This window comes from Medicago truncatula, chromosome 5, assembly GCF_003473485.1.
Source record: "Medicago truncatula cultivar Jemalong A17 chromosome 5, MtrunA17r5.0-ANR, whole genome shotgun sequence".
In the NCBI taxonomy this organism is placed as follows: Eukaryota; Viridiplantae; Streptophyta; class Magnoliopsida; order Fabales; family Fabaceae; genus Medicago; species Medicago truncatula.
Genome location: NC_053046.1, coordinates 3,567,604 through 3,594,118, shown reverse-complemented (window position 1 = coordinate 3,594,118; position 26,515 = coordinate 3,567,604). Strand labels below are relative to the sequence as shown.

The following is a 26,515-nucleotide window of genomic DNA, read 5'->3' as shown; positions in this document are numbered from 1 at the left end:
AAACACTATATATAATGCAACCACATTTCGGTTGCTTTTGAAACACTTATATTTTTATGAGGTTATTGAAAATTGAAACTTTTAGATACATAGTATAACTGCACAAATAATGACGTATGAATTGAATAGTAGGAAGAGAAAAATATTGTACATATACATATGCTTGGTAATTATTAATTAAGCCTTTACAATCTATCACACACTTCCTAGCTGCGTATAATGATATATAGGTTTCAAGTAAAATTAACAAATTACAAAAGTAACTGCCTAATTAAACAAAAGTAAATAAAAAAGTAATAAACTTTGATTTCAACTAGAAGCAAGAACTATTTGCTATAGTTGTAGCAACTTAAATATCAGTTGCAGAGTATTAATGGTCGGTTTCTCTTGTACAAGAGGTTCAACCTGATAAGAATATTTAACAATGCTTTATAAGGGTTTACTATGTACATAAACCCTTTTAATTTTTGTAGGAGTTAAACTGTACTACTCCCTATAATATATAATATTAATATGCATCTTCATATATAGTTACAAATTTTCATTTCCACGTGTCAATCTGACAATTTGAGTTGGAGATTGAAGTCACATGTTCCTGGCCACCAGTTTCTGATTTTTTGGATTCATCATTTGATAGCAAAGCAATTTGTTGAGCCACATTACAATAACTACTAGTTCCCTTAGAAGCATGATCTTGATCTTGACTTAGACGAGAAGCAACAAATTTGTCTAGTGCTTTCCATTCATTTGATTGCTCCACTACTGCTTGTAAATCATTGCTACCACCATAAAGCATTTGCATACTTTGTTGCTGGCCATATTGTTCTTGAGTCATTGAATGTGTTGATAATGAGCATTGCATAGGAGAATTGAGGTTTTCTAGTTGTGGAAGTTGTAGGAAATTATTAGCATCATTATTATTAATGTGTATATTGTATTGCAATTGATCCAACTCTTGTTTGCAAGGATAATGCTGTTGTTGATGTTGGTATGATGCATTATAAGGGTGATGAGAAGAAATTCTGCTTGGGGATTCAAGCTCTGATTGCATGAATGATACTTGATCATCATACCAACATGGTGAATCGTCCATTTTCCTCATTGTTGTAGCTATTCGTTTCTTGAACACTTTACACACAACCCATCCTTCTTCCTATAAAATATGTGCTTATTACATTAGACGACAAGATGATAATATATTCTTGTTTTTCAGAAAAAGAAAGAAAATATTAAATATGTGCTTATTATAAGTATTATTACCTGAGGAGTAGTTCCATTTTCATTTGTTTCTAAGCGATACTCATGCATGATCCAATCAGATTTTTGACCATTAGGTGCTCTTCCTTTATAGAAGACAAGAGTCTTTCTCATTCCAATCAGACAAATATGGTTAGAATAAATTGCTTTGTCTCTTCCTGTAGCTTTCCAGAATCCTGCTTTTGTAGCTCTATTTGTACGACTGCTCGTTGGATACTTCTTATCTTTATGACTAAAGAAGTACCATTCAGTTTGTTCATCACTTCCTATTTTGCATAACTCTTCTTGTTTCAATACAAAGCAAGCAACAAATGTGAGCATCTACTTTTACTTATTATTAATAAATTAATATATAGTCTTGGAGCTAGACTTGTAAATACTCCTTCCGGTACTATATATACGAGAATGTATCTTAGGTCAATAAAATTTGATGTATCTAGTTTTATTTGAATCAGACACATCAACTTTTGTTGACTCAACTTTTTCTTATATATAAGATTGGAAGGAGTAATTAAGTACCTTGTAGATCCCACGGCTCAATCTTATAGAGATCAACATCTTTAATGATATCAAGATCAATCCTTTTAGAAGCTATCTTTTTCCTAAGGTAGTGATCAACAAGTTCTTCATCAGTGGGATGGAAACGAAATCCAGGAGGAACGTGTGAGAAATTGTTCATATCTGCTAGCTATAGATAATTCAAATTCAACCTGCACGCATTTGAGGGGAAAACAAACAATATTAAATTATAAGCGGTGAATAATGTGTCTACGGTGCACTAATTAAATTATGAGATTCACTTCCACTTCAGAATAACACAGGCACTATAAAGGACAATATTGAACACTGAAGTATCTATGTCAATTAGGTTAGATAAGAAGTAAAAAGAAGAAGCAAGACAAGCCAAGAAAGCTTGAATTAAACTAAATTCATGTCTAAATAAGGTATAGACCGGGAATATTTTGATCATCATAATTTTTTATTTCACACAAAAAGTATTAAATATCGAGTCATTTTAATATGAACCTATTAAGTAGAGTTAAAAGATAATACTTTTTGTAATAAAAATTGGAAGATTGATAACAACCATATTAAATGTTACCTCAATCACTAAATAATGGACCTCCCGCGGAAATTATAAAAATTAAGAAAGTTGGTAACCTTGTCAAAAAAAAAAAAAAAAAGTTGGTAATAATAATAATTTTGTAAACAATTAATTTGTATTGTTTTCCAAGTTTGTTAATTTACCTTCAAATCATATATAGTACTTGTTGTTGATAATTGATGCATTTTAAAATTTGAAATGGTTGATCCTATAAAAATAGACAAAAAAATTCTCCAGAAATAAAGATGAAGGTATTATTGTTACTAAATTTATTGATCATTGAGTTTTTTTTTTTTTTTTTATACCAATTCGCAGATTTATAAACAAAAGAAATACTTGAAAATAGTTGCGAGGACATTTTCAAATATAATTTTGAATCATTTAAATAATGTTAGCAATATTATGATTACAAACTCAACATTTATTTGAAAAAAAAAAAAAACCCTACATTTCTTTTTCTGTCAAAAAAATACTCTTCATTTATTTGAAAAAAAAAGAGAGAGAGAGAGCAAGAAACAGCAATAGTAAAGGACACTCCATAAGAATTGAAAAATGAATTATAGACACATATCTGTTAACTCTCTTTTCCCTTGGAAAGAAAAAAGAGACAAAATAAACTTGTAGCACACAAAAGAGAAGACCCTTTTGTAGAATGCAATGATGCAAGCATGAATAAGTTTAATGAACTTATAGGATATACCAAACATTAATTATAGTCTACAACATAAGTTGGTTCTAGAGCGATCAAATTTAGTCCATGAATGTTCTGGCTTACGAGTGCTACGGCAAAATGAGTAAATAGAAGCTGATTATACAAACAATCAAATATATTACCACGTCGCATGCAGATAAAACAATACTATAATCTGGTTGGGGCAATAGGGACGGAAAGAGCTTAAAATTGTCTGATGTGAAACAAAAGGAATAAAAAGTGAAAAGTGAGCATGATTTAACGGTAGGTGTTGATGGACATATGGTCGATGAACAAACTCCAACCGAAACACACAGATTAAAGTCAAGTCAGAGATCTTTACCCCATGTGACATTTAATTAGCATTTGACTTGGCTATCAAGTCCATTTAATTTGTACTTAGAGAAATATCAGATAAAATGAGATAATAAATGATCGAGGGTATTTTATGAATAAGAGATTTACTAAAAAAAAATAAAAAATGAATAAGAAATGTAATAAATGGGCAGGGATCCGTCCGAACCAAATTCAATTTGACAAGTTTTCATCGTTTTGACTGAGTTTGGGTTTTCCTCGATTTCAAGACACGGGTATAGGATGGGTCTCGAACCCATACTCAAACCCCTCCCGAATGTAGAAAATTATTTTATGTTGATATGTCATGTTATTCTGTTTGATAATTGTCGTGTTATAAAAACTACCATTGATATTCAAAGGAGCAACTAAATCAATCGGTCTAACAAATGTTAAAGTGAGCATATTGCTGGATAATGCATTACAACATTTCTCTATGGGTTGCAAAAACACATCTATTTTTTATTAAAACAATTATTCAATGCGGCGACGAGGATGGGACGGGGATACCTGAACCCGTCGAGAACATGGATGATGTTCAATTTCTCTATCTCCGTTGAGTATAGGTAGAGTAACAGATAAGTATATGAGAATCAGGTATGGGGACGGAAAATGTAAAACTCATCCCCACCTCACCCCATTGTCATGCCTAGTAACAAAATTTATAGGTTATGTGTAAAAAGTCAAAGAAATGATAAATACTAAAAGGGAGAGGAAGTGATGCTTAAACTATAAAAATCAACCAATACCTATTGATATAATAAATTGAGGAACATCAAGAAATTTTTTAGAAATTAGATTGAGTTTAACTCAACTTTACATACTCGACTTTTAAGATGAGAATTGATCCACATACAAACACAAATTCAGGGCATAGACTCGTATTAATTAATTTTTTTTATAGCAAGATCAATTAAATTTAAGAGGTAAAGACGAAAGAATAACCTTAAACTTGATTTGCTCTTCGTAAAGACTCCAATGTATAGTGTGGATATGACGAAAGAAATCTCTTAATTTGCAGCACAAAATTCACGAGATGTATATACTCCCTTTTATTCAACAATCATATGATATAAAAATCATGAAATATATTCCAACAACCAAAAAGAGACAAATCTAGAAAGCACTAAAAGTAAGGTAATTAATGGCAATTCATTCCTCGAGAATTGAACAAAATCAATCCCTAGGAATAGAATCACTGAAAAAGAGAAGTTGAGAAAGTGAAGGAAAAAGAAAATGGAGATGTTTTTGAATGAAATAGGTTGGAAGCAAAAGCAGAAGAGAACAAGAAGAAATATATAAAGATGAGAGAAATGAAGAAACCCTAATAAAGCGTCACTCTCAAATTAAAGTTTCTCTCTCCTTATCTATTGAGTTGGAGCTAGATTACTGGAAAAGCTTTGAGTTCATAAAAAAAAATGTTAGAGAGAGATATTCCACCCACCAGCAACTGATGATGACGCCAAAAGAATGATTATTTGGTGTTAACGTTTGCGGTTGCCGGGCCCGGGATTGGAAAAAGTGAAAGAGAATGAAACATTGATCATATCATCAAACGGTGAGCACGAATGGTCATTCATTATTAAAAAGAGAGACAAAGATTGTATTGTACTACTACTAGTAAAATGTCAATCAGAATTATACTTCACTACATTAATCTCTTAAAAATACATAATCATATGTATAAGTGGCGACACAAGACGAATAATTTGGTGACGTGTAGTTTATAACTTTATAGCTTTATGAGCTAATTTTATGAAGAAAAACAAAAAAACAATACTTGTACTGTTGGCAGATTGATATTTTAATGTTTGAGAGGATGATGTCTCAGTACAAGACAAAGAAAACATTCAAGTTTAAAGAACACTTACAAAATTATTTACATATGCTTTTCTCCAATCATGTAGGCTCTTTATATTTTAGCAGTGGGGCAACATTAGTGTAGAAAAAAGAATTTTAAAGTGAGTGTTGTCATTTTTTAAAAACATTTACACTACTAAATCAACATGAGTAGAAAAGATAATCTATCTCCGTGAGCTTAATCCAGTTAGTAGAAATATTGCATATAATATGCAAGGGTCGAGGTTCGAACCTCAGAAACTCTACTTCTCCACAAAAAAAATCTTAGAGTATTTAATTTTTGTTATTTTGCATCAATCTTTCAATATGTTATTTTTGTTGTCTACTTGTCTAATAAATCAAATCAATTTTTGGGAGGTTGAAGATAATGAAGCTTTAGTGAAGATGCGTGGTGTCTGACGAGAGAAGAGGTACATACAAAAGGCACTTTGATGTCAAAGTCAGAGTAGACATAATATAGTAGAAGAGTAAACGAGTATAAAGATGAGAGATCTCAATTTAGGGCAAGACGTGCTCCTTAACTTAATCAATTTATCATCAGATTATATTCACTCGTCTATATTTGTGCGACATTAGCTCTATATAATATTAATGGACCAAAAAACTTTATACCAAGCACAATCTCCGAGAATCGAGCCTAAAGGACGAAGGCACTCTAATGACCGGATGGATGAACAAACAGATTAATACCAAACACAATTCCGGTAAACCTAAAAGGTCTTCGACGCTATTGAGCCCAGAGGGAAACGGCTCACTGAATTACCGAGCGGCCAAACAATCTGAAGAATGCACCACACCACTCCACTCCACAACATTATTGCAGTTGCAGGTGACCCTCAAAAAGTACAAATATATTATTACCAGACAAGACAATAGAATTAAAGGTTTCTAGAGAAATAATAATTGTTATTCTGTTGGAGTAACCTCACGCTGTCTCTGGTTTGGTTGGTCCAAAATAATATTACGACACTAAACAATTACTACTACAGTATATATTTGTACAGTATTGAAATGTATCAATGTCAAAACTCAAACCCATTATTATAATGGTAATCTAATATAAACCCACGAGCCTGGCCCACCAACCGACCATATGCTAAGGAATGCGGATGAGATACTTCTCCTTATACAATGTCTTTTTTTCTTAACAAAAAGGGGCTCAAGCCTAGAGTACTCCAACAGAGACATAAAACTGAATAGTTTACGTATAATTAAATTTTCCATTGATGTTCAAAATAAAGATCATTATATTTAGTCTGAAAATTTTAGTGCAGACCGGTTTTATTTATGGACCCCCAACTGTTATACCATTTATAGCATGCTTTCTGTTTTTAGTTAGAATTCTGGCTGTTACCACAGCTAGAGAATGTGAACCATTCAAATGGATGCCTATGCTTCGGGATCAAGTTTTGTGCAGTTATCCAATAAAATTATGAAATATTATTATTCATCGTGGGTACTGATGCTGTTAACCTCAATAAATTTTTAACAAAACGTTATTTTAATGCTTTCATAATTTCATCTGAAAAGAAAAAAAGAATGAAAATCATGGTAAAGAAGAGCACAGTGAATGCAAACTTGATGGTTTTTTGTGGTTTGATTCTATTGTATATTTATTTTATGGGGTGGTTTGGTTTGATTGTAACTGGCACAGAAGTGAAGTAAACGTCTCACATGCTATCCAATTGTCATCTTGGACCTACCAAAGCAAGATCCTCAAACATTCCATCAAGCTTTGCCTCTAATTATGGAATATTGTTCGGTAAATATAAAACCCTTTCCAAATTTAGTTATATAATTACATATGACCAAGAACAAACGGGAAAGAAAATGTTTTGTCAATAATTTCAAGCAACTATTAAATGTTTCAGATCCTTGCATGGATCTTTTGAAGAATCAGATACATCCACAGTCAAGATGAATCCATTGATTTTTATTTTTTCTTCATTTTTTGCTTTGTTTTTATCATTTCATTAAGGATAATATCATGAAAACAATGTGGAACAACATCAAAAACTTGAGGATTAGCTGTATATGTAGTCACTCAGCCAAATTATGGACCACTACATTAGCTTGTCTTCTAGCGAACTCTACCAATGAGTTTGGACAAGTATTGTTAATGAGCATCTGATTTTTTTAATGTATCAGTCACACAACACAACTTGAGATGAAAAAAAATGTTTTATTTCCATTAAAAATTACAATATGTTTGTGTTGTTGTCATGTATATTTCATGACCATTAAAAGCAAGAAAATCAAAGAGAAAGATATGAAGAAAAAATTACCTAAACAATAGTTTACAGGGACATAGATGTGTTTCATTTCATGTGACCACCAAAAATCAGAGCCAGCACAATGAGGAACACTGGAACAGGGAAGCTCGATAATTTGCCGCAGAAAATCACAAGGAGATACCATACCATCTCTTCTAGGCACTGTGCCGCTCTTTCTGTAAAGAGCAGTTGAAGACTTGAGCTTGTCTTAGGGCCTGTTTGGATTGGTTTATTTGCAGCTTATAGCACAAGTGCTTATCATGATTTTGGTACACTAAAATCGTGTTGTGTTTTCTTTAAATTATGAGCAGAAAATCATGTTAAGTATGCTCAAATACAATTGTGTTGGCCTTTAAATAACCCAGGCCTCATTTTAAAAAGATACATTGCACATCACAATTAGTGCATATGCTAGATTCTAGTTTCTGTTACATGGTCCAATAAACTTATTAAACAATTAACACACATGAAAAAATTTCAAGACCCCCAAGGTTGATTAACATCAAGGTAACTAAACTAGTTTAGTATTTCCTTCTCCATGAAGTCCACTTGAGTTGAAGCTGGTACCACAAAGGTGGTATTCCCAGCACCCCTCGTGCTAGCCTTGGATCAAACACATCAAATTGCACCCGGCGTAGGGAATCCAAGAGAACCTGAGCAGGCACAGCTGGCAGGAGCACTGGAACAGCCTCAGCAGGCACACTCCCAGCTAATTTACGTGCCTTTTCTAAGTGTGCGTTGGCAACTGATGCCATTTCATAAACTGCTTCACACAGACCCTCACGAGAATCCACCCATCTCTCTCCTTGACCTTCCTGTTTAAAAATTAGCCCATGTTTGGATGCTATTGCCCTTGGAATGTAAGAAAAATGTCGGTTGTGACCAGCATGATAAGGTAGCGATTTAAGGAGCAAAAGAATACCGCTAGCCTTGCCAATATGTGAGGCTGCATGATCAGCTGCAGTAGACGTGATACCGCCAGCTTGAAGTGTCAAGTACAACATAGTAGATACCGTGTTCTCGGCATATTTCTCCAATTCTTCCATAGTTTCTGGAATGTCGGTAGCCTCTCTTCTTGCATCGTTGATCCGGGCTTCAACGGATCGTTTCAACCATGTCTTACTAATTTTGGTCTCTGCTATCACGCTTGACAGGGCCAGCGCTGTTGGATGTTCAATTAATTTATTGGCAAACAATTTGTCTATCGCTTCCTGCCACCAGACAAGGCGCATAAGGCCAATCCTGGGATCTGAAGCAACATCCATAGCTCTAGCTGTTTCAACATTCAAGGCACGGAGTGTAAATGCAGCCTTCCGCATAGATGGAGGCAATTCAAGAAGGCAGAGATAGTGATGGTAATCATAACTTCGCACTTGTTGTACGCAATAGGAGAGAGCTTGCCTTAAGTTACTAGATGCAGAACCGCCACTCATTAAATCCTCGCGTTAGTGCCTGCAGATGAAAGTTACATCAATCACAACCCTACCATATTTTTTTTTTTAAAAAAATCGCCAATACATTTCACTATACACACAGATATAATGTAGCTACACAAGCATAACTTGTTACCATATTTATAAACTTAACGACTCGTCTACTTTGTGAAAAAAATTCTATTTTCATTTCTCAAAATTTGTGTTAGTTTTATTTGTTAACGAAGAGATAAAAAAGTTTCTAAAGAGAGGACTCATTGTGATGGAGATAATATAAAATGCTAGTTAGGGAAATGCATTTTATAAAATAATGAAAATAATTTTTTTGACATTTTCATTGTTTTTGAAAATGCAAGACAATTGTTCACTCTAAGAGTCTCTTTTTAACTTGCTAACAAGTAAACCTAACACAAATTTTAGAAAATGAAAAAAAAAAAAGAATATGTTTTCACAAAGTAAAATGCTCCTAAAAGTTACTTTGAGGACTGGTTTTAGTACCCACTAAAACTGTACTATAAATAAACTAGTTCTGCACATACATTCAAATGTAACTTATAACCTACTCTGAAACAAGTAAAACTAACACAAGACTATAAATGTGGAAAATGCAAGACAATTGTTTTACTTCAACAGTCTCTTTTCTTCTTGTTAACAAGTAAAACTAATACGACGAAGCAAGTAATTGAGCTCGAGTGGTTAATGAGCTCCACGGACGAATTGTTCAGGTGAACCTGAGTTCGATTCCTTGGTGGAACAATTCTTGCCCAGACTTTACTTACCTCCTGGCCGAACTCGGGATAACCAAGGTCCTTTCCCCTGAGAACCGGAGGGTTAAAAAACCAAAAAAAAAAAGTAAAACTAACATAAATATTAAAAAAATGAAGAAAATAGACAATGTTTTCACAAAGTCAAATGGCCCTAAATTTCATAGGTTGTAAGTTAACCCTCAAATTTTCCCTTTGTTTTGTATATCTATAACATTGCGATTGGCCCTTCGAGAAAAGAAGTGCTACAACAATCAAAACCAACACCTAATTACTCTAATTGGGAATTCAGCTTCGGTAATATGCTAAAGGGGAAAAAAGAAAACTCCACAAAATAATTATGTTAATCTTTCATTATCATGCAGGTAACAATGTGGATAAGAAAATGCACTTCACAAGGGTTTTTCCTTTGCAAAAAAGAGTTATAACAACAATTTCATCAAATGCAAAAAGTTCAAACCATGTTATATTGAGATGCAACATGCTAGGACAGCAAGATTCGAAGCGATAGTGATATAAAAATTAAAAAGGTATTTGTTTCTTTAATGCTATGGCTATGCAATTGGATAGAAACATGTGCCAAGTACTTAGTTAATAATCTGATATCTAAGTTTGCATTGTTGGTTGATCTTGTATGAATGTATGCATATGGTCATGTTTGGATATAAACAGCTTATTTGTGATTCATAGCACAAACACTTATCATGATAAGCACTTACCTATAAGCTATTTCTATACCCAAAGAGAAAATAAAGTTAAATTATTTTTGTATAAGCTATAAGTTATTCTAGAGTTCACGAGACAGAACTAAGCGTACAAAGTGCTGCATTTTGTCAATTTCGCCGGAACTAAGCTATAATTTTAATTTCTATTGCACCGTAATTCTGGAATTGTAGGAGCGGCTATCGTGGCCACGAATCGTGTTGGAATCGTATCATCACGTTCGTTACATGAAATTGAAAGAAGAAGAAAAGGAAAACCTGGTTGATGATTTCGTCAGTGTTTGTGGCGGCCGACGAGCAACTCCGGCTGAGTTTTTCCGGCGAGTTGAGTTGAGTGCGACACCAATCCAACTTGTTTCCGATCTAACATACAGTAGGCTTCTCCAACGGAAGTGGATTTTGTATTTTCTGTTGTGATTTGAATCCGAAAATTTCTCAATTCACCCCCCTATAGTATATATGCTTAAAGGCTCCCCATTTTCCAATTTATTCCTAAAAAGATACATTTTTTCTTTGAAAAGACTCGGAAAAAAAAAAAAAAAAAAAAAAAAGGTCAAATAGCTTATAGGTAAGTGCTTATCATGATAAGTGTTTGTGCTGTGAATCACAAATAAGCTGTGTATATCCAAACATGACCATAATATAGATAAAGTATATTATTTATAGCATGTGTGATTCGTAGCACAAATAGTATACTTAAAACGAGAAAAAGTCGCTTTAAACACAATCTATTTTTTTTATATATATAATATAGAAGATAAAATTACAGGTATAAATAATATATATTTCAAAAAAAGTATAAATAATATATATTTTACACTTTAATATTGTAATAAATTATAATTATCATTTTTAATGTCACCAATGATATAAGAAATATAATATCATTCAAAAAATAATAATATAAATTCTTATCTTTCTAAGTAACATCGACAAAATAACAATGTATAAATATATAAAAATAAGCAAAAAAAAAAAAAGTATAGTTTGGTCTAAAAAAAGGTAATAGTATCGTATAATATGAAAGTGCAATATCTATATACTTATAAATAATTTTAGTCAAACTTAAAAAATTTGTGTCCATATATACATGACATCTGAGTGACAATCCACGTTTACACTTGATAGAATACAAAATTGATCGAAATTTATACAATTCAAGGACATTTAAGTTAGAGTTGTGTTATTTGAACATCCACTTGAGTGACAACTTTTGAGACAACCAAAATTTTACAAAGAAAATGAGGTATTGATTGGGCATGGCAATGGGGCGGGGTGGGGACGGGTTTTACCTTCCCGTCCCCATACCCGATTCTCATATACTTACCCGTTACCCTACCCATATCCAACGGGGATGAGAAATTGAATCTCATCCCCGACGGGTTCGGATATCCCCACCTCATCCCCATCCCCGTATCGAATAATTTTTTTAATAAAAAATAGAAGTTTTTGCATTCCCAAGAGCAATGTTGTAATACATTATCCAACAATATGCTCACTTTAACATTTGTTAGACGGAATGATTTAGTTGATCCTTTAAATATCAATGATAGTTTTTATTAACATGACAATTATCAAACAAAATAACATACATATCAACATAAAGTAATTTTTTACATTTGGAACGGGTATGGATATGGGTTCGGAGTAGGGTACCTATATACCTGTTATTCGTGTTTTGAAATCGGAGAAAATCCATACCCATACCCAAACCCAGTCAAAACGGGAAAACCCGTCAAATTGGATTTGGTTCGGGCGGGAACCGCGAGTATGGATTTTGTTGTCATGTCTAGTATTGACAAAAAAACCAAATCAATAGAGAGAAAGTAAAAACATAATATGAGTATGAAAAAGGAAGTTGTCACAGTTTTTTTTTAAAATGGTTATTTAAATATCATTTCTTTTTTAGTTATTCCAATAATTCGAGCACAAAATTGATAATCTTTAACCCCAAACCCCGTACGCTAGTAAAACCCTCTAGTTATCCTAACCCACTCTTCATCATCTCTTGAATCTACTCTCAGTCCCGAACAACAAAGGAAGCCCTTCCCGGAGCCGGAGCCGATGGAGACCGATGAGGAGAAGGAAGTGAAGCAGAGGAAGGCTGAGGTGCGGAAAGAAAATGTGGCTGGTGATGCTGCGTATAAGAAGGATTTTGATACTACTATTCAACATTATTTAAAAGCTTTGGAATTGGATGATGAGGGTGTGTCCTTTCTCACCAACGATGCTGCTGTGTACTTGGAAATGGGAAAGGTATGAATGATTTTTGCCTACATATTTATGTATTTATTTAGGTATGTGAATTTTCTGTTCGTTTCTATTTACTTGAAATTAAGACAAGTTGTATGCATTAGAACACAAATAAATAATAATACAGTTTAACATTAGACAGAGCTATTTTTTTATGAAAGCTGGAAATAATCTGCTAAGTCTGTGATTAAATATACCTTTATTTGTGGGTAAACCGTCGATATCTAGGATAGTCTCAATTTATAGATTGAGATTTTACACCTTGTTTGAGAGTGTATTTTTGTAAAGAATGTTTGTGATTAGTATTATTTTTTGTTTGAGAGTATTATAACTAATAACGATATTAATTGGATTTGAAGAGTTTTTCTAAACCTTCAAAATCCCCCTCGTCCAATACAATAATTGAGTTCTCCCATTTTGGAGGGATTTGTATTATAAAGAAAAATAAACTCCCCATTCAAGTCGGGGGACTATCCTTTCCTCCATCCTTTTATCCAAACAAAGCATTCCCTTCCCCTTCCTTCATAAACTCCCAAACAGGTGTGAGTTTTCTCGATAAAGGAAAAGAAGTAAAGGGTAATGGTGACAGTAGTCTCCTTACCTTGCATGGCATTTTCTTTTTACTTCATTATACTAAAACTCTTCAATATATGGGAACTCAAAAAATGCACTGGGAGAGGGCTTTTGAGGGTTTTAGAGGATTTTGAATAAATTTTAAATCCATTATTGTCTTTATGATACCCCACTTAATGGGATAAGGCTTGGTTGTTGTTGTTGTATTGTCTTAATGATACTTCCAAAATGAAGGATTCTCCCAATACCTTAATTCAAGCAATAGAATTCACCTTAAAGTAGTTGAATTCCCTCAAAACATTACATTCCCTCAAAACATTCCCCTATCCAAACACACTCGAATAGTACTCTCCCAAAAAAAGTGAAGGATTCTCCTATGTCTCCACTTTCCCCTTCCCTCCAAGCCCTCCACCCTTCTCTTCGTTTTTCTCTAGCCTCCCACACTAAGCCTTAGGGCTCAAACCTTGGTACTGGAGGTTGACTTTGGTTTTTGATCGTGGACAGTATGTCTTAAAAGTTCAGTAGTTGTGGAATCTAATCATAGTAGTTGTTAGGAATGTGACATGTTATATAGTTTACCTGTATATGCAAAAAACTTTGATGTGCCAGAAAGAGTATTTGGTGACCTCCAAGGTATTAGTTACTTATGATGGGTAAGTCTTAAGATGTATATTAAGCTTTATTTAGTCAGCTTTCACAATTAGCATGCCATAAACATCTCATCAGTTTTGTTGCCATAAACATCACATCAGTCTTAAGATGTATATTAGGTCCTCGTCCCCCCTCTCCTTTTGTGCTTGTTTCCTTTTGTATATTTATAAATCTAGGTGTTGCAGTTGGTTCTCCATCTGCACCCACTTATGCTTAAAAAAAAGTGTTTGGTGGTTACGGAACTTGGTCAAATTTGCCCATGGTTTGAGTGCTTGAATAAGATTAGGAAGAACAAAATTTAAGGGAGCAAAATTTCAGTATTTTTTTTAAAAGTTATGCAAGTAAAGGGACAGTTCTTCCCTATGATATGCATACTGACAAATATTCCTTGAATTTTTTCAGTACAAGGATTGCATAAAAGATTGTGATAGGGTTGTTGAAGGAGGAAGGGAACTAAGATCAGACTACAAGATGATAGCAAGAGCTTTTTGAATAGGAAAGGGACTGCCTTGGGCAACACGGAAAAATGCTCTAAAGATCATGTGAAGAAGAATGTTATGAAGTTGGAGTCAAATAGTGAGAAGTCTATAGTGATTTCACAGCTGCTGCTTCTCTCTGAAGACTTGGTTATTGATATCCTTAGTCGGGTTTCTCTCAAGAGCTTGCTTACTTCTGCAAGGTACGTTTGCAAATCATGGGCTACTATTATTAATAGCTCAAATTTTGCAATTCAACAATGCACACATTCTAAACCTGGTCTTTTAGTTGAAAATAAGTCAATGAGTTATTATTTCTTGGATATTAAAGATGATTTAAATGGTCACTTTGAAAGGATTGATTTGGGGACATATTCAGGCATGGGAAGTTTAAGGAGTACTTGTGATGGCATATTGTTGTTTTAGAATTTTCCTAAACAAATTTTTGTCTTGAACCCCATCCTCAAGTGCCGCCTTAGAGTTCCTCGTTTACCCAGTCAAGAATCATTAACTATGGACAGTTTAACTTTAGCACGTGTTCCTCACTCTTCCATATTCAAGTTGTTCTTTGTAGACATTAGAAAGGTTTCAGGCGTCGATTGGGTTCTTTTTTATGTGCTAAAAATTGGAATAGATAACTCTTGGAAAGAGATAGTGGCTAGACCAAAAGTTCTCAATGAGAAATATTTTTTCAAAAAACCAGTTTATAGTGGTGGCAATGATCTTTACTGGATACTAAAGGAATCAGTGATTGTGATGGATGTTGACAAGGAAGTTATTGTCAGAGAATATCCACTTCCCCCTCTACGGGTGTGTCGCTATCTAGATGTGGAGTATTTATGGATGGGAAATCACCTTTCTTGCATTGTGCATGAAGATCCCATTAAAACATTTCAAATTTACATTTTGGATATCAATTCAGGAAAATGGTCACTTTATCACGAGATGGTACTCTTTGATTATGTGGTTGCTTGCGGCCAGCTATCAGTTAATGATACTAAAATGATATTGATATCCATTCTTTTCGGGATGAATGAACAAATTATCTTTCAATTATGTTTCCCTACAAAAGAAAAGTCAGCTACATACTTTAAAAAATCCATTTTGGTTACAATGTCAAGACTAGACGATTGACAAAGATAGAGGGCATTCCTGAAGGTTTTCATGACGTATTTCTTCATACCAACAGTTTAGCTTCATTTCCTATTTAGTTTTGTCATACTTGGGCAAAACCGAAAAACAAACATTTATATTTCTAATCAGTACATTGGCTATTGGACCTGGACATACATGTGAAGTTTTGCGAGGTTGTTTTAATTTATTTATCAAATTTAGTTTAGAGTTGGAAACACCTGATGCATGTTTGTTTAGTTAGTTAGTCTGGCTATTGGTATTATCATGTATCCTTGCTCATTATGAAGACGAGTGATGATTTAAACTTGTAATAAAACCTTGTGTTTTCTATTGCTTTTTATTATTTATCAAAGTACACATGTGTTTGATTTAGTCCTTTTCTTGTTTGTAATGGTAGGCATCTTTAGAATTCGGAATGAGAATTGACTGTTAAGGAAGATTTTCAGGTCATTACACTCGTCACCTACCCCGTCAAAAAATAAATAAATAAATAAATAAATTCGTCACCTGAAGTGCTTTGCTTTAGGCCCCCAATTTTTTAGATCCTATATTAGGTTCTCAAATCTTTTTCACTTTAAATATATTTTTGGTAGTCAAATTCTTTTAAACATTTTTATGCCTAGCTCGATTGGTGGTTAAATGGAGAGTAATTTAGTTGTAGTTCATGTCACAAATTTGATCGTAAATATAGCTATTTTATTGGTCATACGTGTTTTAAATTCTTTTTTTCTTCAAATTTCGATTAATATGATGTTAGTTGTTGGAAATATATTAAGACAGGTTATGTGAAACCAAAATATGCAAAGGTAAAAAGGTAATTTATTCAATTATACTTGACTATTTCAAGGTTTAACAATTGATAAATAATATTCATATTAAATATTGTTCGTGCACTAATTGATTGAGTCTAATAGACGGAGTTAGTCTCTCACAGCACACTTGGTGTCTACATGTCTCAAATTAATGTTCGACATGCTTTAAATAAAATTGCATATTTATCTGTGTTTAAACTATGATCGAAAGTAGTAACCATATTAAGTGTCTCACATGCCTTAAATAAAATTTCACATTTATTGTTCATGATTTTTATGTGTCGTTGGCATGTGTGATCATTCCTTATAGCAATTTGACAAAATTGGTTTCCAACCCACTAACTTATCCTCATTTTGTATCATTTTGTTTCATAAAAATGTTTTTCTTATTCAAACATTGCATACTCCTTGATTGCCTCCCTAGTCATCTTCTTGTTGTTGAACCTCAAGCCTATCTGAAACCTAACTCCATCACCAGGCTTAAATAATGGAAATTTTTCAATACCTTCTTCATCATCACTCTTTGAAGGAGTGTTTAATTGATCAAAGTCACCATTTCCTTCGTCATCAAAATCCCCAAAATGTGTGGGAGTTGTTTGTGTACCATCATCATTAGTGTTTTGATTAATTCCTCTGGAAGTACAGTTTCCAATCCATTTCATAAGACTCAATGCTATCCTCTAAGTCGCTATAACTATCTTCCCCACTAGGAACAAAGTCAACATCATCGTTCATTTGACCCTTAACATTAGCTCCATCATGGACCTGAGGATTAACTTCATCTTCAAGTCCCACACCTTCATTTTGAACCTCAACTTCAATCTCATTTGCATCTACCCTCACACCTTCTTCATTCTGAAACTCAACCTCAACACCATTGATTCTTTCGTCGTCGCTCTCCGTTCCAATGGCAAAATCAGTCTCGTTACATTTTTTAAGAGCAATAATCTCTTCTTCCTTAACAATAGGGTTGTCAACTGAATGCTTCACATAAACATCTGCCACGTTAAAACCGCTGATATCCTCGATGAAATTTAAAACATCAACATCATTGTTCAATGGTCTTAAGCCACGTGCAAAGCTAAATCCAAGGTTCCAATACCAAAGGTACGTGATGCTTTTGTACTCTTCACTTTTAATCAAATCAACCAATTGCTTATGAGATATTTTGTCCACGTCTGAGATCCAATGTTGTACTACTTCCTATTTTGATGTATTCATCGACCACATCTGCTGCCACACCATATGTTAACATTTGCATTGTTGTGGTACATTTTGCCAAGGGTAAGAGCATCGATAATGGAGACATAAGTTTTGGGTACTTAAATGAGTCCCATTTTTACACATCACTCATTTATAGTTTTATAATAGTAATACTCCCTCCGTCCTAAATGTAAACCCCTTTTGTTTTTTCACATTTCTTAAGAAAAATTGTTGGTATAATTAATGTGTCTATTTTGTGTGTTAATATTACCAAATTGTCCTTTGTTTGTATGTGTATTAAATTTGACTTTTCATATTTCAAGATAAGTTAGTAGTATTTATTAAGGGTATGTTTAGGAAAAAAATAATAAATGCATCTAGTAATTTGAAAAGAGGGTTATATTTAGGGACAAAAATAAAATAAAATAGGTGCCTAGATATAGGGATGGAGGGAGTATCTAATAAGAACTCAATCCCTCCAATCCAGCATGTCACACAAATTTCATAAATGGGACCCATTAATCAACTATCAATAACTTTAAATTATTAGATATCAATTTTTTAATATTAAAAAGGTGTTGGTCCCACTTAAGAATGAAAGTCTTAAATGAGAGCCAGACCCCGAAAAAGTTCCTCCCTAGTAGGGGTACCTAATAGGTACGGGTCTTAAAATATTAAGACCCTCCCATTAGAGATGGTCTAAGATACTTGACCATTCATATACTATTTGACAGGTGTGTGAACCAGTTCTCCTCTGTGGTGAATTCTTATCTTAATTGTTTATGTATGTTGTGACATGCACACAGTAGGATTAAATTAATGCAAACCATGTAAGATCCATGTCATTAATGAGTAGGTACATCATGCAAAGAGGAGAGGGAAAACAAAAATATTTGTTGACTTCCTAGATAGCGGGACAAAAAGTTGGTTTTAGAAACAATGGTATCAAAAGTTAAGAAATTTAAAAATAAAGGGGATCAAAATTGTATTTAAGTCAAAAAAATATCTTTAATTTTATTTTTTACCAATTAAAATAACGAGTAAGATTGATAAAAGGAAAACTAACATTTGAATCACAAAACCAGGGATGCACACATGTTGGGTTGGGTTTGATCAAACCTATTACCCAACCCATTCAATTTTCAACATATCGAGTTTGTCATCTTATTTGCATTTTTTGCTATCAAACCCGAACCGAACCAACATGATTGTGACCAAGTTGGATCAGGTTGGGTTCATGGGTTGTGGGTGTAAAATAAAAACTAATAATTTTGATAGATTTTTTTTTAATCTCAATAAATCGCATATGGAATAAGAATCTATTCTAATTAAAATTATGGTTTGGTTGGACTCATAATTGTTTTTGGTAGAAATTAAACTCAAACAAAAAAATAACATATACTTCTTAGTTTTTTGGTTGAAAATAATATATATAAATGAGAAATGTTAACTTGTGCCCTTAAGGCACAAGTTAACATGACCCTATATAAATTCACACTAACCAGTAAGGCGATAACAAGTCGGATTCACAGATTTACGGGTCTAAAAGCTTAAACCCAATATCCAAATTTCGACAAAAAAAAAAAAAAAACTATTACTTTTCCCACCTTATACCTTTCCTCGCGCCCTATTTTTTTTTTCCAATTTTACCCCTGGTTCGGATTTCGTTTTTCGGATTGCATTGTTAGAATTTTGCAGATGTTTCAGGATTTGAAAATCCAGAATAATGTTTTACCATAACTTTTGCAATTTTAATCTTCAAAATTCGTAAAATAAAATGAAAATAAAATAAAAAACATAAATAAAAAGACACAAACATAAAAACAACTCATTTTATTATTATATGAACAATACATTATAATAATTTTCAAGCTTTTTAAGCTTATTACATAAGATCCTAAATCTATTTCTAATCTCCTATGAGCCTAATTCTAATCTCTTAAGAGCCTAACCACTGGTATGTGATGGGACATACCAGTAGTTTGCCTATTGGAGGAAAACCGGGGGAGGGGGGAAGAGGAGGGCGGGAAGAAGAAAACAATGCCCTTGAGGGAGATGAGGGGTGCTCAAACTTACGCCCAGACAGGCCAAGCTAAGAACCACACTGACCCACATGACCCTCAGATGAACTGCACTTCGTTGCAGCGCGGTTCCATCCTCATTGATCGTTCATACAAACCTTGAAAGTTTTCAACGAGACCCTTATCTATGAAAAGCCAACGATGGAAAACCATGGTTGTAGAAGGAAGAAGAGGAGGAGAGGGTGGGAGAGGATGATGTGAGAAATGGTGGGGTTTGGAAGACTATTTATAGGGAGGGGTGGGTCAAAAACAGTTGGGAGGCCATAAATGCAGTCAAAAAATGCATTTTACCATGTTTTTTTTACTTGACCACCGACAAAAACGTGTGATGCAAACCACCGGCAATGACTGATGCATTCCGAAATATAAAATTCGGAATGCACACCTGTTTTCCGGAATATATTTTCCGGATTAATGCGATAATGGTGGTGAACGAGAGAAAAGTTGGCACTTCCTGTAGGGCTAAGGACATTCCAGAATGTAAACTCCGGAAAGATTCGGAGCCGTTATTGTGGGTTTGGACGATTACAAGCACTAACACGTTTTCATTGACTGTATTAATGACCTAGGACTTGTTTTAGGCTATAAATATGCTTCCATCTTTAACAAATTCCTTCATTCTTCACTTCACCTCTTTTCTTCCATTTTCTTCAAATGTTTTTTAGTTTTTTAGGGGTGTCGATGGTGTCATGGTCATTGTTGACCGTTCATAGGAACCTTGCAATTGCAATGCATTGCAGCTTGTGTGAGGTTCATATAACGATCAATAGAGACCTTTGACATCAAAGAAAGACACATAAAGTTACATAACATCTGGTCTGGATTTCTGTTTTCGAAAATAACTAACAATCTGGTCCAGAATAAGTAATCCGAACCAGGGGTATTTTAGTAAATTTTGCACAACACGCGAGGAGGCAGATGGGAAAAGTAATAGTAAAAAAAAAAAAAAAAACCAATACCCAAACCAAACTTTTACAAATTGTAGTAGCTTAATTCATATTATACCCGTTAATGATCGGATTCGGGTAATTAACATATTGGATCGGTTTATGTTATCGGGTTTACGGGTCTACCCGCACAATGAACACCCACCCACCCTTATGCAATATATGCATAATTGGAAGAACATTCGAGAACCCCAGACCCTAGTAGAACTCTCTAGTTAAGAACCAATTAATTAATATATATAACCTAACCCACTCTTTCTCTCTCTTCACTCTTGTTCAATTCACTCACTCTCCTCGGTCCCAATCAACAAAGTAAATCCCTTTCTTCTTCTTCCTATCGCAAAATCCCCAAAACCCTTTCGATCTATCCATGGCCGACGAAGCTAAAGCCAAAGGCAACGCAGCATTCTCTTCCGGCGATTTCTCAACGGCCATCCGTCACTTCTCTGAAGCCATCGATCTTTCCCCCACCAACCACGTCCTCTACTCCAACCGATCCGCCGCTTACGCTTCTCTCCAGAATTACACCGACGCTTTAACCGATGCCAAGAAAACCGTCGAACTCAAACCTGATTGGTCAAAGGGTTACAGCCGTCTCGGTGCCGCTCATCTCGGTCTTTCTCAATACGATGACGCCGTTTCAGCTTACAAGAAAGGGTTAGAAATTGATCCTAATAATGAACCCTTGAAATCAGGTTTAGCCGATGCTCAAAAAGCCGCGGCGGCGAGTTTTTCTAGGCCACGTTCTGCGCCGGGTGCTAATCCCTTTGGTGATGCCTTTTCTGGACCAGAGATGTGGGCGAAACTCACGGCTGATCCTACAACTAGGGTTTATCTTCAACAACCTGATTTTGTGAAGATGATGCAAGATATTCAAAAGGATCCCAATAATTTGAATTTGTATTTGAAGGATCAAAGAGTTATGCAAGCTTTTGGGGTTTTGCTTAATGTTAAAATTGGAAGAGGTGGTGATGATGTGGATATGCCCGATATGCCTTCCAGCTCGGAGAGGAAGAGAGCTGCTGAACCTGAGGTGACAAAGCAGCCGGAGGTTGAGCCTGAGCCGGAACCGGAGCCAATGGAGGTGGCTGATGAGGAGAAGGAAGTGAAGCAGAGGAAAGCTGATGCGCAGAAGGAAAAGGAGGCTGGTAATGCTGCGTATAAGAAGAAGGATTTTGATACCGCGATTCAGCATTATTCGAAAGCTTTGGAATTGGATGATGAGGATGTTTCCTTTCTCACTAACCGTGCTGCTGTATACTTGGAAATGGGAAAGGTATGAATTTTCCTATTTATATATTTTTGACAAATATTTATCTATATGTATCTGTGTGTGTGTATATGCATTCTGCTTCTATTATTATGCATTGTTTTATCTAAGTTTAGTCTAGTTTCATTGTTAAGGTTATTTGACTATAATTTTACTGCTTAATTGCTTAGTTATCGTATATGGTGAAACTGTAACTTGTCTATGTAAAGGTGCAGTGTTTTTTAGTTTGACCCCATAGGTGAAAATGTGTTAACCTATTCAACTTTTTCCATAGGTGAACAAGTGTTTAACTTAGTCTGTTGTGAACTTTTACTCAAAACTGGTCCTTTTATCTATTTCCAATTAAACCCCATGAGAATTCCATTGAATTGATGTACTATCAAGTCTATGAACCAAATTGAGAAGGCTATCATGTATTGGCCATGAAAATACATTATTTTGTTTTTTATGTGGGACAAGTATTTTGATTTGTTCCTGACGTGGTGATAATACATCTTACTGTCAGACAGAACTATTGTTTTATGAAAGCTGGAAATCATCTCCCAAGTGTGTCATTAAATATACTTTTGTCTGTGGGTGATGCGTTGATATCTATGATGCTCTCAATTTATAGAGTGGGGTTTTACACCTTATTTGAGAGATTCTTGTAAATGAATGTTTGGGATTAATATAGTTTTAATTTTGAGTGTATTATTATGATATATGTATCGGATTTGAAGAATTTATCAAACCCTCCTCCAAATGTTGAAGAATTTATCTAACCCTCCTCCAAATGTCTGAGTTCTCCCATTTTGGAGGGATTTGGTATTATAAAGAAAAATTAACTGCCCATTCGAGTTAGGGGGATTATCCTTTCTACCATTTTCATTTCGTCCCTTTTATCCAAAGCCTTCTCTTCCCCTTCCCTCATAATCTCTCCAACAGACCCTTAGGCTTTAATTGGGAGTTTATAGGAGAATGAAGGAGAGATTTTTCTGGATAAAAGAAGTAAAAGGGAAGTGACTAGTCTCCTCACCTTGCATGACATATTTTTCTTCAATAGACTAAAACCCTATAATATGCGGGAACTTAAAAATGCACTGGGAGTGGACTTTGAAGGATGTTATAGACGATTTTGAATAAATTTTTAAATCCATTATTTTCTCTATTAGACTTTCAAAATGAAAAAAAAAATCATTCATAAGATTTTCATTTCGATCCCTTAATACTCTCCCAGAAAAAGTAAAGATGCTCTATTCTCTACCCCAAAGCCCTCCGCCGTCCCCTCCATCTCTCCAGTCTCCCATTCAAAGTCTTAAAGCTACCTTGGTACTGAAGGTTGACTTTGGTTTATTATCATGAACTGCATGTCATAGAAATTCTGTAATCGTGGAATGTAATCACACCGGAGTTAAATGACCCTTTGACAACCCCAATAATATTTTCAAGACTGCTGAGAATTTAGGATTTTATGTTGTTATACCATTATATGCAAAATACTCTGATTTTCCAGCCGAGTATTTGGCATATCCTCCAATAGTATTAGATATTTATGAAGTGTAAGTCTTAAGATCTATAATTATACCTGCTTATTGCACTTAGCATCCAAAACATAACAGCGGTATTGTTGTTAAAGCTTGTTTCAGTGTTTGATGGTTACAGAACTTGGTCACATCTTACTATGGTTTGAGTGTTTAAATAGGATTAGGAAGAGAAAAATCTAAGGGTTTTTTAAAGTTAAGTCAAGGGACACTTCTTTCCTGTAATGTATTCTGATAAATATTCTTTGAATCTTTTCAGTATGAGGATTGCATAAAAGATTGTGATAAGGCTGTTGAAAGAGGACGAGAGTTAAGAGCAGACTACAAGATGATAGCAAGAGCTTTGACAAGGAAAGGAACTGCCATGGGTAAAACGGCAAAATGCTCTAAAGATTATGAACCTGTCATTGAGACTTACCAAAAAGCGCTTACAGAGCACCGTAACCCAGACACCCTGAAGAAACTCAATGAAGCTGAGAAGGCCAAGAAAGAACTAGAACAACAAGAATACTTCGATCCAAATTTGGCTGATGAGGAGAGAGAAAAAGGTACTATCTCTTAGTCTGATCTTCCAGGCTCTTCATTTCCTGCAAGCATCCTTCTCCTAGCCTCTATTTCCACATTATCGTTTTGACCCAATCTTATTTGTAGACTGTGTTAATGTATGAAAACCTTGTCTTGCAGGGAATGAATACTTTAAGCAGCAGAAGTATCCTGAAGCTATTAAGCATTACACAGAGTCTATAAAAAGAAACCCACAAAATCCTAAGGTAATAATACTCTTTGATTTCAGGTGGTCCTTGTGGTTATGCTATCTGAATCCTAACATGTTGGAATACTCCATTTCTTTCAGGCTTATAGTAACAGAGCTGCATGTTACACAAAACTGGGGGCAATGCCTGAAGGTTTAAAGGATGCAGAGAAGTGTATTGAGCTTGATCCGACCTTCACCAAGGGTTATACTCGGAAGGGTGCGGTTCAGTTTTTCATGAAAGAATATGAAAAGGCTTTGGAAACATATCAGGAAGGGTTGAAACATGATGCAAACAACCAGGAATTGCTTGAAGGGGTTCGAAGGTACATATCATATTGGTTAAAATCCCTGCAATGTGTTTAATATTTCCAGTTTCCTTTTTTGGCTGCAAATCATGTTTAACCATGTATATCCATTTCAGTTGTGTGAAGCAAATTAATAGAACCAGTCGTGGAGATGTAACTCCTGAAGAGTTGAAGGAGAGACAGGTTTGTCATATAGTGTGAAAATCTTTGCAATTAGAAATTATTATTCGAAGGGAAATGCTAATGGGTGCCCCGGTGGGCACCGGTTAGCAGGACCCTTATTTCAAATTTGACTTATTTCAAATATGATATATATGATATATGCTGTATTTTGAATATTTCTCAGGCTAAGGCAATGTCAGATCCAGAGATTCAGAACATCCTTCAAGACCCTGTTATGAGACAGGTTTGCTTTTTTTCTTGGCTGCATAATAATTGTGTATAATGTACCACAGCAATAAGATGTGTTTATAATGGTTGGCTTTGTATGCAGGTATTGGTTGATTTCCAGGAAAATCCGAAGGCTGCACAGGAACATACCAAGAACCCGGGTGTGATGGACAAGATCCAAAAGCTGATCAGTGCCGGAATTGTCCAGATGAAGTAAATTTGATGGAAGATAGCAGCTCTTGCGAAAAAGCAATTGGCTATTATTCCTATTGTGACTTTGATTTGATATTGGAATAGATTGGATTGGAAGTACAATAGTTGGGAAATTTTGACTTGTTTTGTTTTTGTTTTCGTGTATTCGTAGAATTTTTAAAAACTCAAGTATTCATTTTTGCATAGTAATTGATGTCGTGTGCATGCTTTCAATTGGATCTGTATCAGTTTAATGACTTCACTCTAAATTTAGGAAATCATTTTCTTTGATTGTAGAAGAGATACTTGCTAGATTGTGTTGAACTAAAATACAAACGTTCATTGCACAATGTAGTAACAGGCGATGAGTCTCTGTAGACATAATGCGCATCTCTTTTTGCAAGAAAAAGGTTCATTACATAGAAATTATGTCGTATTGCTGTGGAAGGACATCTGTTGAATAAAGGAGAACGGAGAAACTTGAGTTTGTGTTTGGGGTTTGAACTTCAGGCCTTATATATTATGTATTGTTTTTATCAACTTAGTTAAGTTTACTGCGACACGAAAGTTGAATCCGATAACGTGGAGCTGCTTATTATGAGGTAAATTAAGTCTAAAATATTAATAGAGATATCAACCTCATAATTCAAAAAAAGAAAAAAAAATCAAGCTATAAAATATCTTGAGTGAGAAGGCCCCAACTAGGAAAGTGTGTCTTTTGTTTGCCGAAGACAGTTTTCCGGCCTCTTCTTTTTTTTTTTTTTTTTTTTTTTTTTTTTTTATCATTGAACAATTTGAGTCGGTTTTTGATAGGAGTAATGATATTTATATAATTTTTAAAACAAATTTTTTTTTTCATTGTTCAAAAACAATAAATGGAGAAAAAAAATAGATGATAAGAGCATCAGTGAAAAAGTCTGTACTTATTTAGTGGGATAAGTTTGGTTATTGTTGTTGTATTGATCAATTGAGTTGGACAAGGGGTTTTACTGATTCTGACCAGTTTATATTGTCAAATTAAATTATGTGGTTGAGCTTAAGTGTTTAATCAAACCTAAGATGAATGTTTCATAGAGTTCAGAGTTAAACTACAAATTATCAGTCTATTTTTTTTCTTTCATGAAATTAAGGGTTAAAAAAAGTCAAATCACTCGGAATACTATCACATAAATTAGCATTTGCAACTTTACACTGTTTGAAAGGATGGATATAAAGGGAGATGAATGAAAAAATTTCAGGAATAAGCACATCAGCATTTTATTTTGCTACTAAAACGTGAGTTATAACAGGAAATCAATTTTTTGGGTTGCAGGAATCCGTTTTATTTGTAGTTTTTTTATAGGAAAAAATTTCAATGCATTTTTTTCTTCAAAATAATTATTATAATGCAGGGCAGACAATAATAAATAAGGAAAATTGTACTAACTAGATCTACATTTTTCCCTCATGGTCAACTATTTTCATCTAAGCCAATTCTTCGCAATGACTCAAGATA

General features: G+C 34.3%; 5 protein-coding genes across 7 annotated transcripts; 3 read left to right on the top strand and 2 right to left on the bottom strand.

Moving 5' to 3' along the window:
* Positions 1 to 286: 286 nt before the first annotated feature.
* On the bottom strand, positions 287 to 4,760 carry LOC11435750 (NAC domain-containing protein 7). Of its 3 annotated transcripts, none has more exons than XM_003611217.4 (4): positions 4,353 to 4,760; positions 1,777 to 1,967; positions 1,261 to 1,538; positions 287 to 1,153 (listed from the first exon to the last, which is right to left on the bottom strand). In XM_003611217.4, exons 2-4 carry the CDS (start codon positions 1,934 to 1,936, stop codon positions 542 to 544), a joined length of 1,050 nt encoding a protein of 349 aa, XP_003611265.2. In that variant the 5' UTR covers positions 1,937 to 1,967; positions 4,353 to 4,760; the 3' UTR covers positions 287 to 541. The 3 variants fall into 3 exon arrangements, with proteins under 3 accessions (XP_003611265.2, XP_039690016.1, XP_039690015.1); XM_039834082.1 differs by lacking the exon at positions 4,353 to 4,760 and adding an exon at positions 3,918 to 3,998; XM_039834081.1 differs by lacking the exon at positions 4,353 to 4,760 and having other exon boundaries at positions 1,777 to 2,529.
* A 2,673-nt stretch (positions 4,761 to 7,433) lies between these two features.
* On the bottom strand, positions 7,434 to 10,979 carry LOC11429166 (NADH dehydrogenase (ubiquinone) complex I, assembly factor 6). Its single transcript, XM_003611215.4, has 2 exons — positions 10,718 to 10,979; positions 7,434 to 8,992 (listed from the first exon to the last, which is right to left on the bottom strand). The coding sequence occupies exon 2, from the start codon at positions 8,971 to 8,973 to the stop codon at positions 8,062 to 8,064; it is 912 nt and encodes a 303-aa protein (XP_003611263.2). The 5' UTR covers positions 8,974 to 8,992; positions 10,718 to 10,979; the 3' UTR covers positions 7,434 to 8,061.
* A 1,416-nt stretch (positions 10,980 to 12,395) lies between these two features.
* On the top strand, positions 12,396 to 15,918 carry LOC11436826 (stress-induced-phosphoprotein 1-like). Its single transcript, XM_024783570.2, is given in 3 exon segments — positions 12,396 to 12,715; positions 14,339 to 14,422; positions 14,425 to 15,918. Coding segments are annotated over 3 exon segments (690 nt in total). The 5' UTR covers positions 12,396 to 12,523; the 3' UTR covers positions 14,839 to 15,918.
* Positions 14,899 to 15,918, top strand: LOC112421803 (uncharacterized). The gene has a single exon (XM_024783571.2). It carries the CDS (start codon positions 14,926 to 14,928, stop codon positions 15,544 to 15,546), a length of 621 nt encoding a protein of 206 aa, XP_024639339.1. The 5' UTR covers positions 14,899 to 14,925; the 3' UTR covers positions 15,547 to 15,918.
* Positions 15,919 to 20,810: 4,892 nt separating this feature from the next.
* On the top strand, positions 20,811 to 25,423 carry LOC11436300 (hsp70-Hsp90 organizing protein 3). The gene is made up of 7 exons (XM_003611212.4): positions 20,811 to 21,865; positions 23,639 to 23,927; positions 24,064 to 24,149; positions 24,233 to 24,456; positions 24,555 to 24,621; positions 24,785 to 24,844; positions 24,932 to 25,423. The coding sequence occupies exons 1-7, from the start codon at positions 20,960 to 20,962 to the stop codon at positions 25,043 to 25,045; spliced, it is 1,746 nt and encodes a 581-aa protein (XP_003611260.1). The 5' UTR covers positions 20,811 to 20,959; the 3' UTR covers positions 25,046 to 25,423.
* The last annotated feature ends 1,092 nt before the right edge of the window (positions 25,424 to 26,515 follow it).

Excerpts from the sequence above, each read along its gene's own strand:
- LOC11435750 (XM_003611217.4), bottom strand. The coding sequence starts at position 1,936 with ATGAACAATTTCTCACACGTTCCTCCTGGATTTCGTTTCCATCCCACT. Across the intron at positions 1,539-1,776 it reads TGAGCCGTGGGATCTACAAG|AGTTATGCAAAATAGGAAGT; the intron begins GTACTTAATTAC and ends TGAAACAAGAAG. Across the intron at positions 1,154-1,260 it reads AAAATGGAACTACTCCTCAG|GAAGAAGGATGGGTTGTGTG; the intron begins GTAATAATACTT and ends CATATTTTATAG.
- LOC11429166 (XM_003611215.4), bottom strand. The coding sequence starts at position 8,973 with ATGAGTGGCGGTTCTGCATCTAGTAACTTAAGGCAAGCTCTCTCCTAT.
- LOC112421803 (XM_024783571.2), top strand. The coding sequence starts at position 14,926 with ATGGACAGTTTAACTTTAGCACGTGTTCCTCACTCTTCCATATTCAAG.
- LOC11436300 (XM_003611212.4), top strand. The coding sequence starts at position 20,960 with ATGGCCGACGAAGCTAAAGCCAAAGGCAACGCAGCATTCTCTTCCGGC. Across the intron at positions 21,866-23,638 it reads TATACTTGGAAATGGGAAAG|TATGAGGATTGCATAAAAGA; the intron begins GTATGAATTTTC and ends GAATCTTTTCAG. Across the intron at positions 24,622-24,784 it reads AAGAGTTGAAGGAGAGACAG|GCTAAGGCAATGTCAGATCC; the intron begins GTTTGTCATATA and ends AATATTTCTCAG.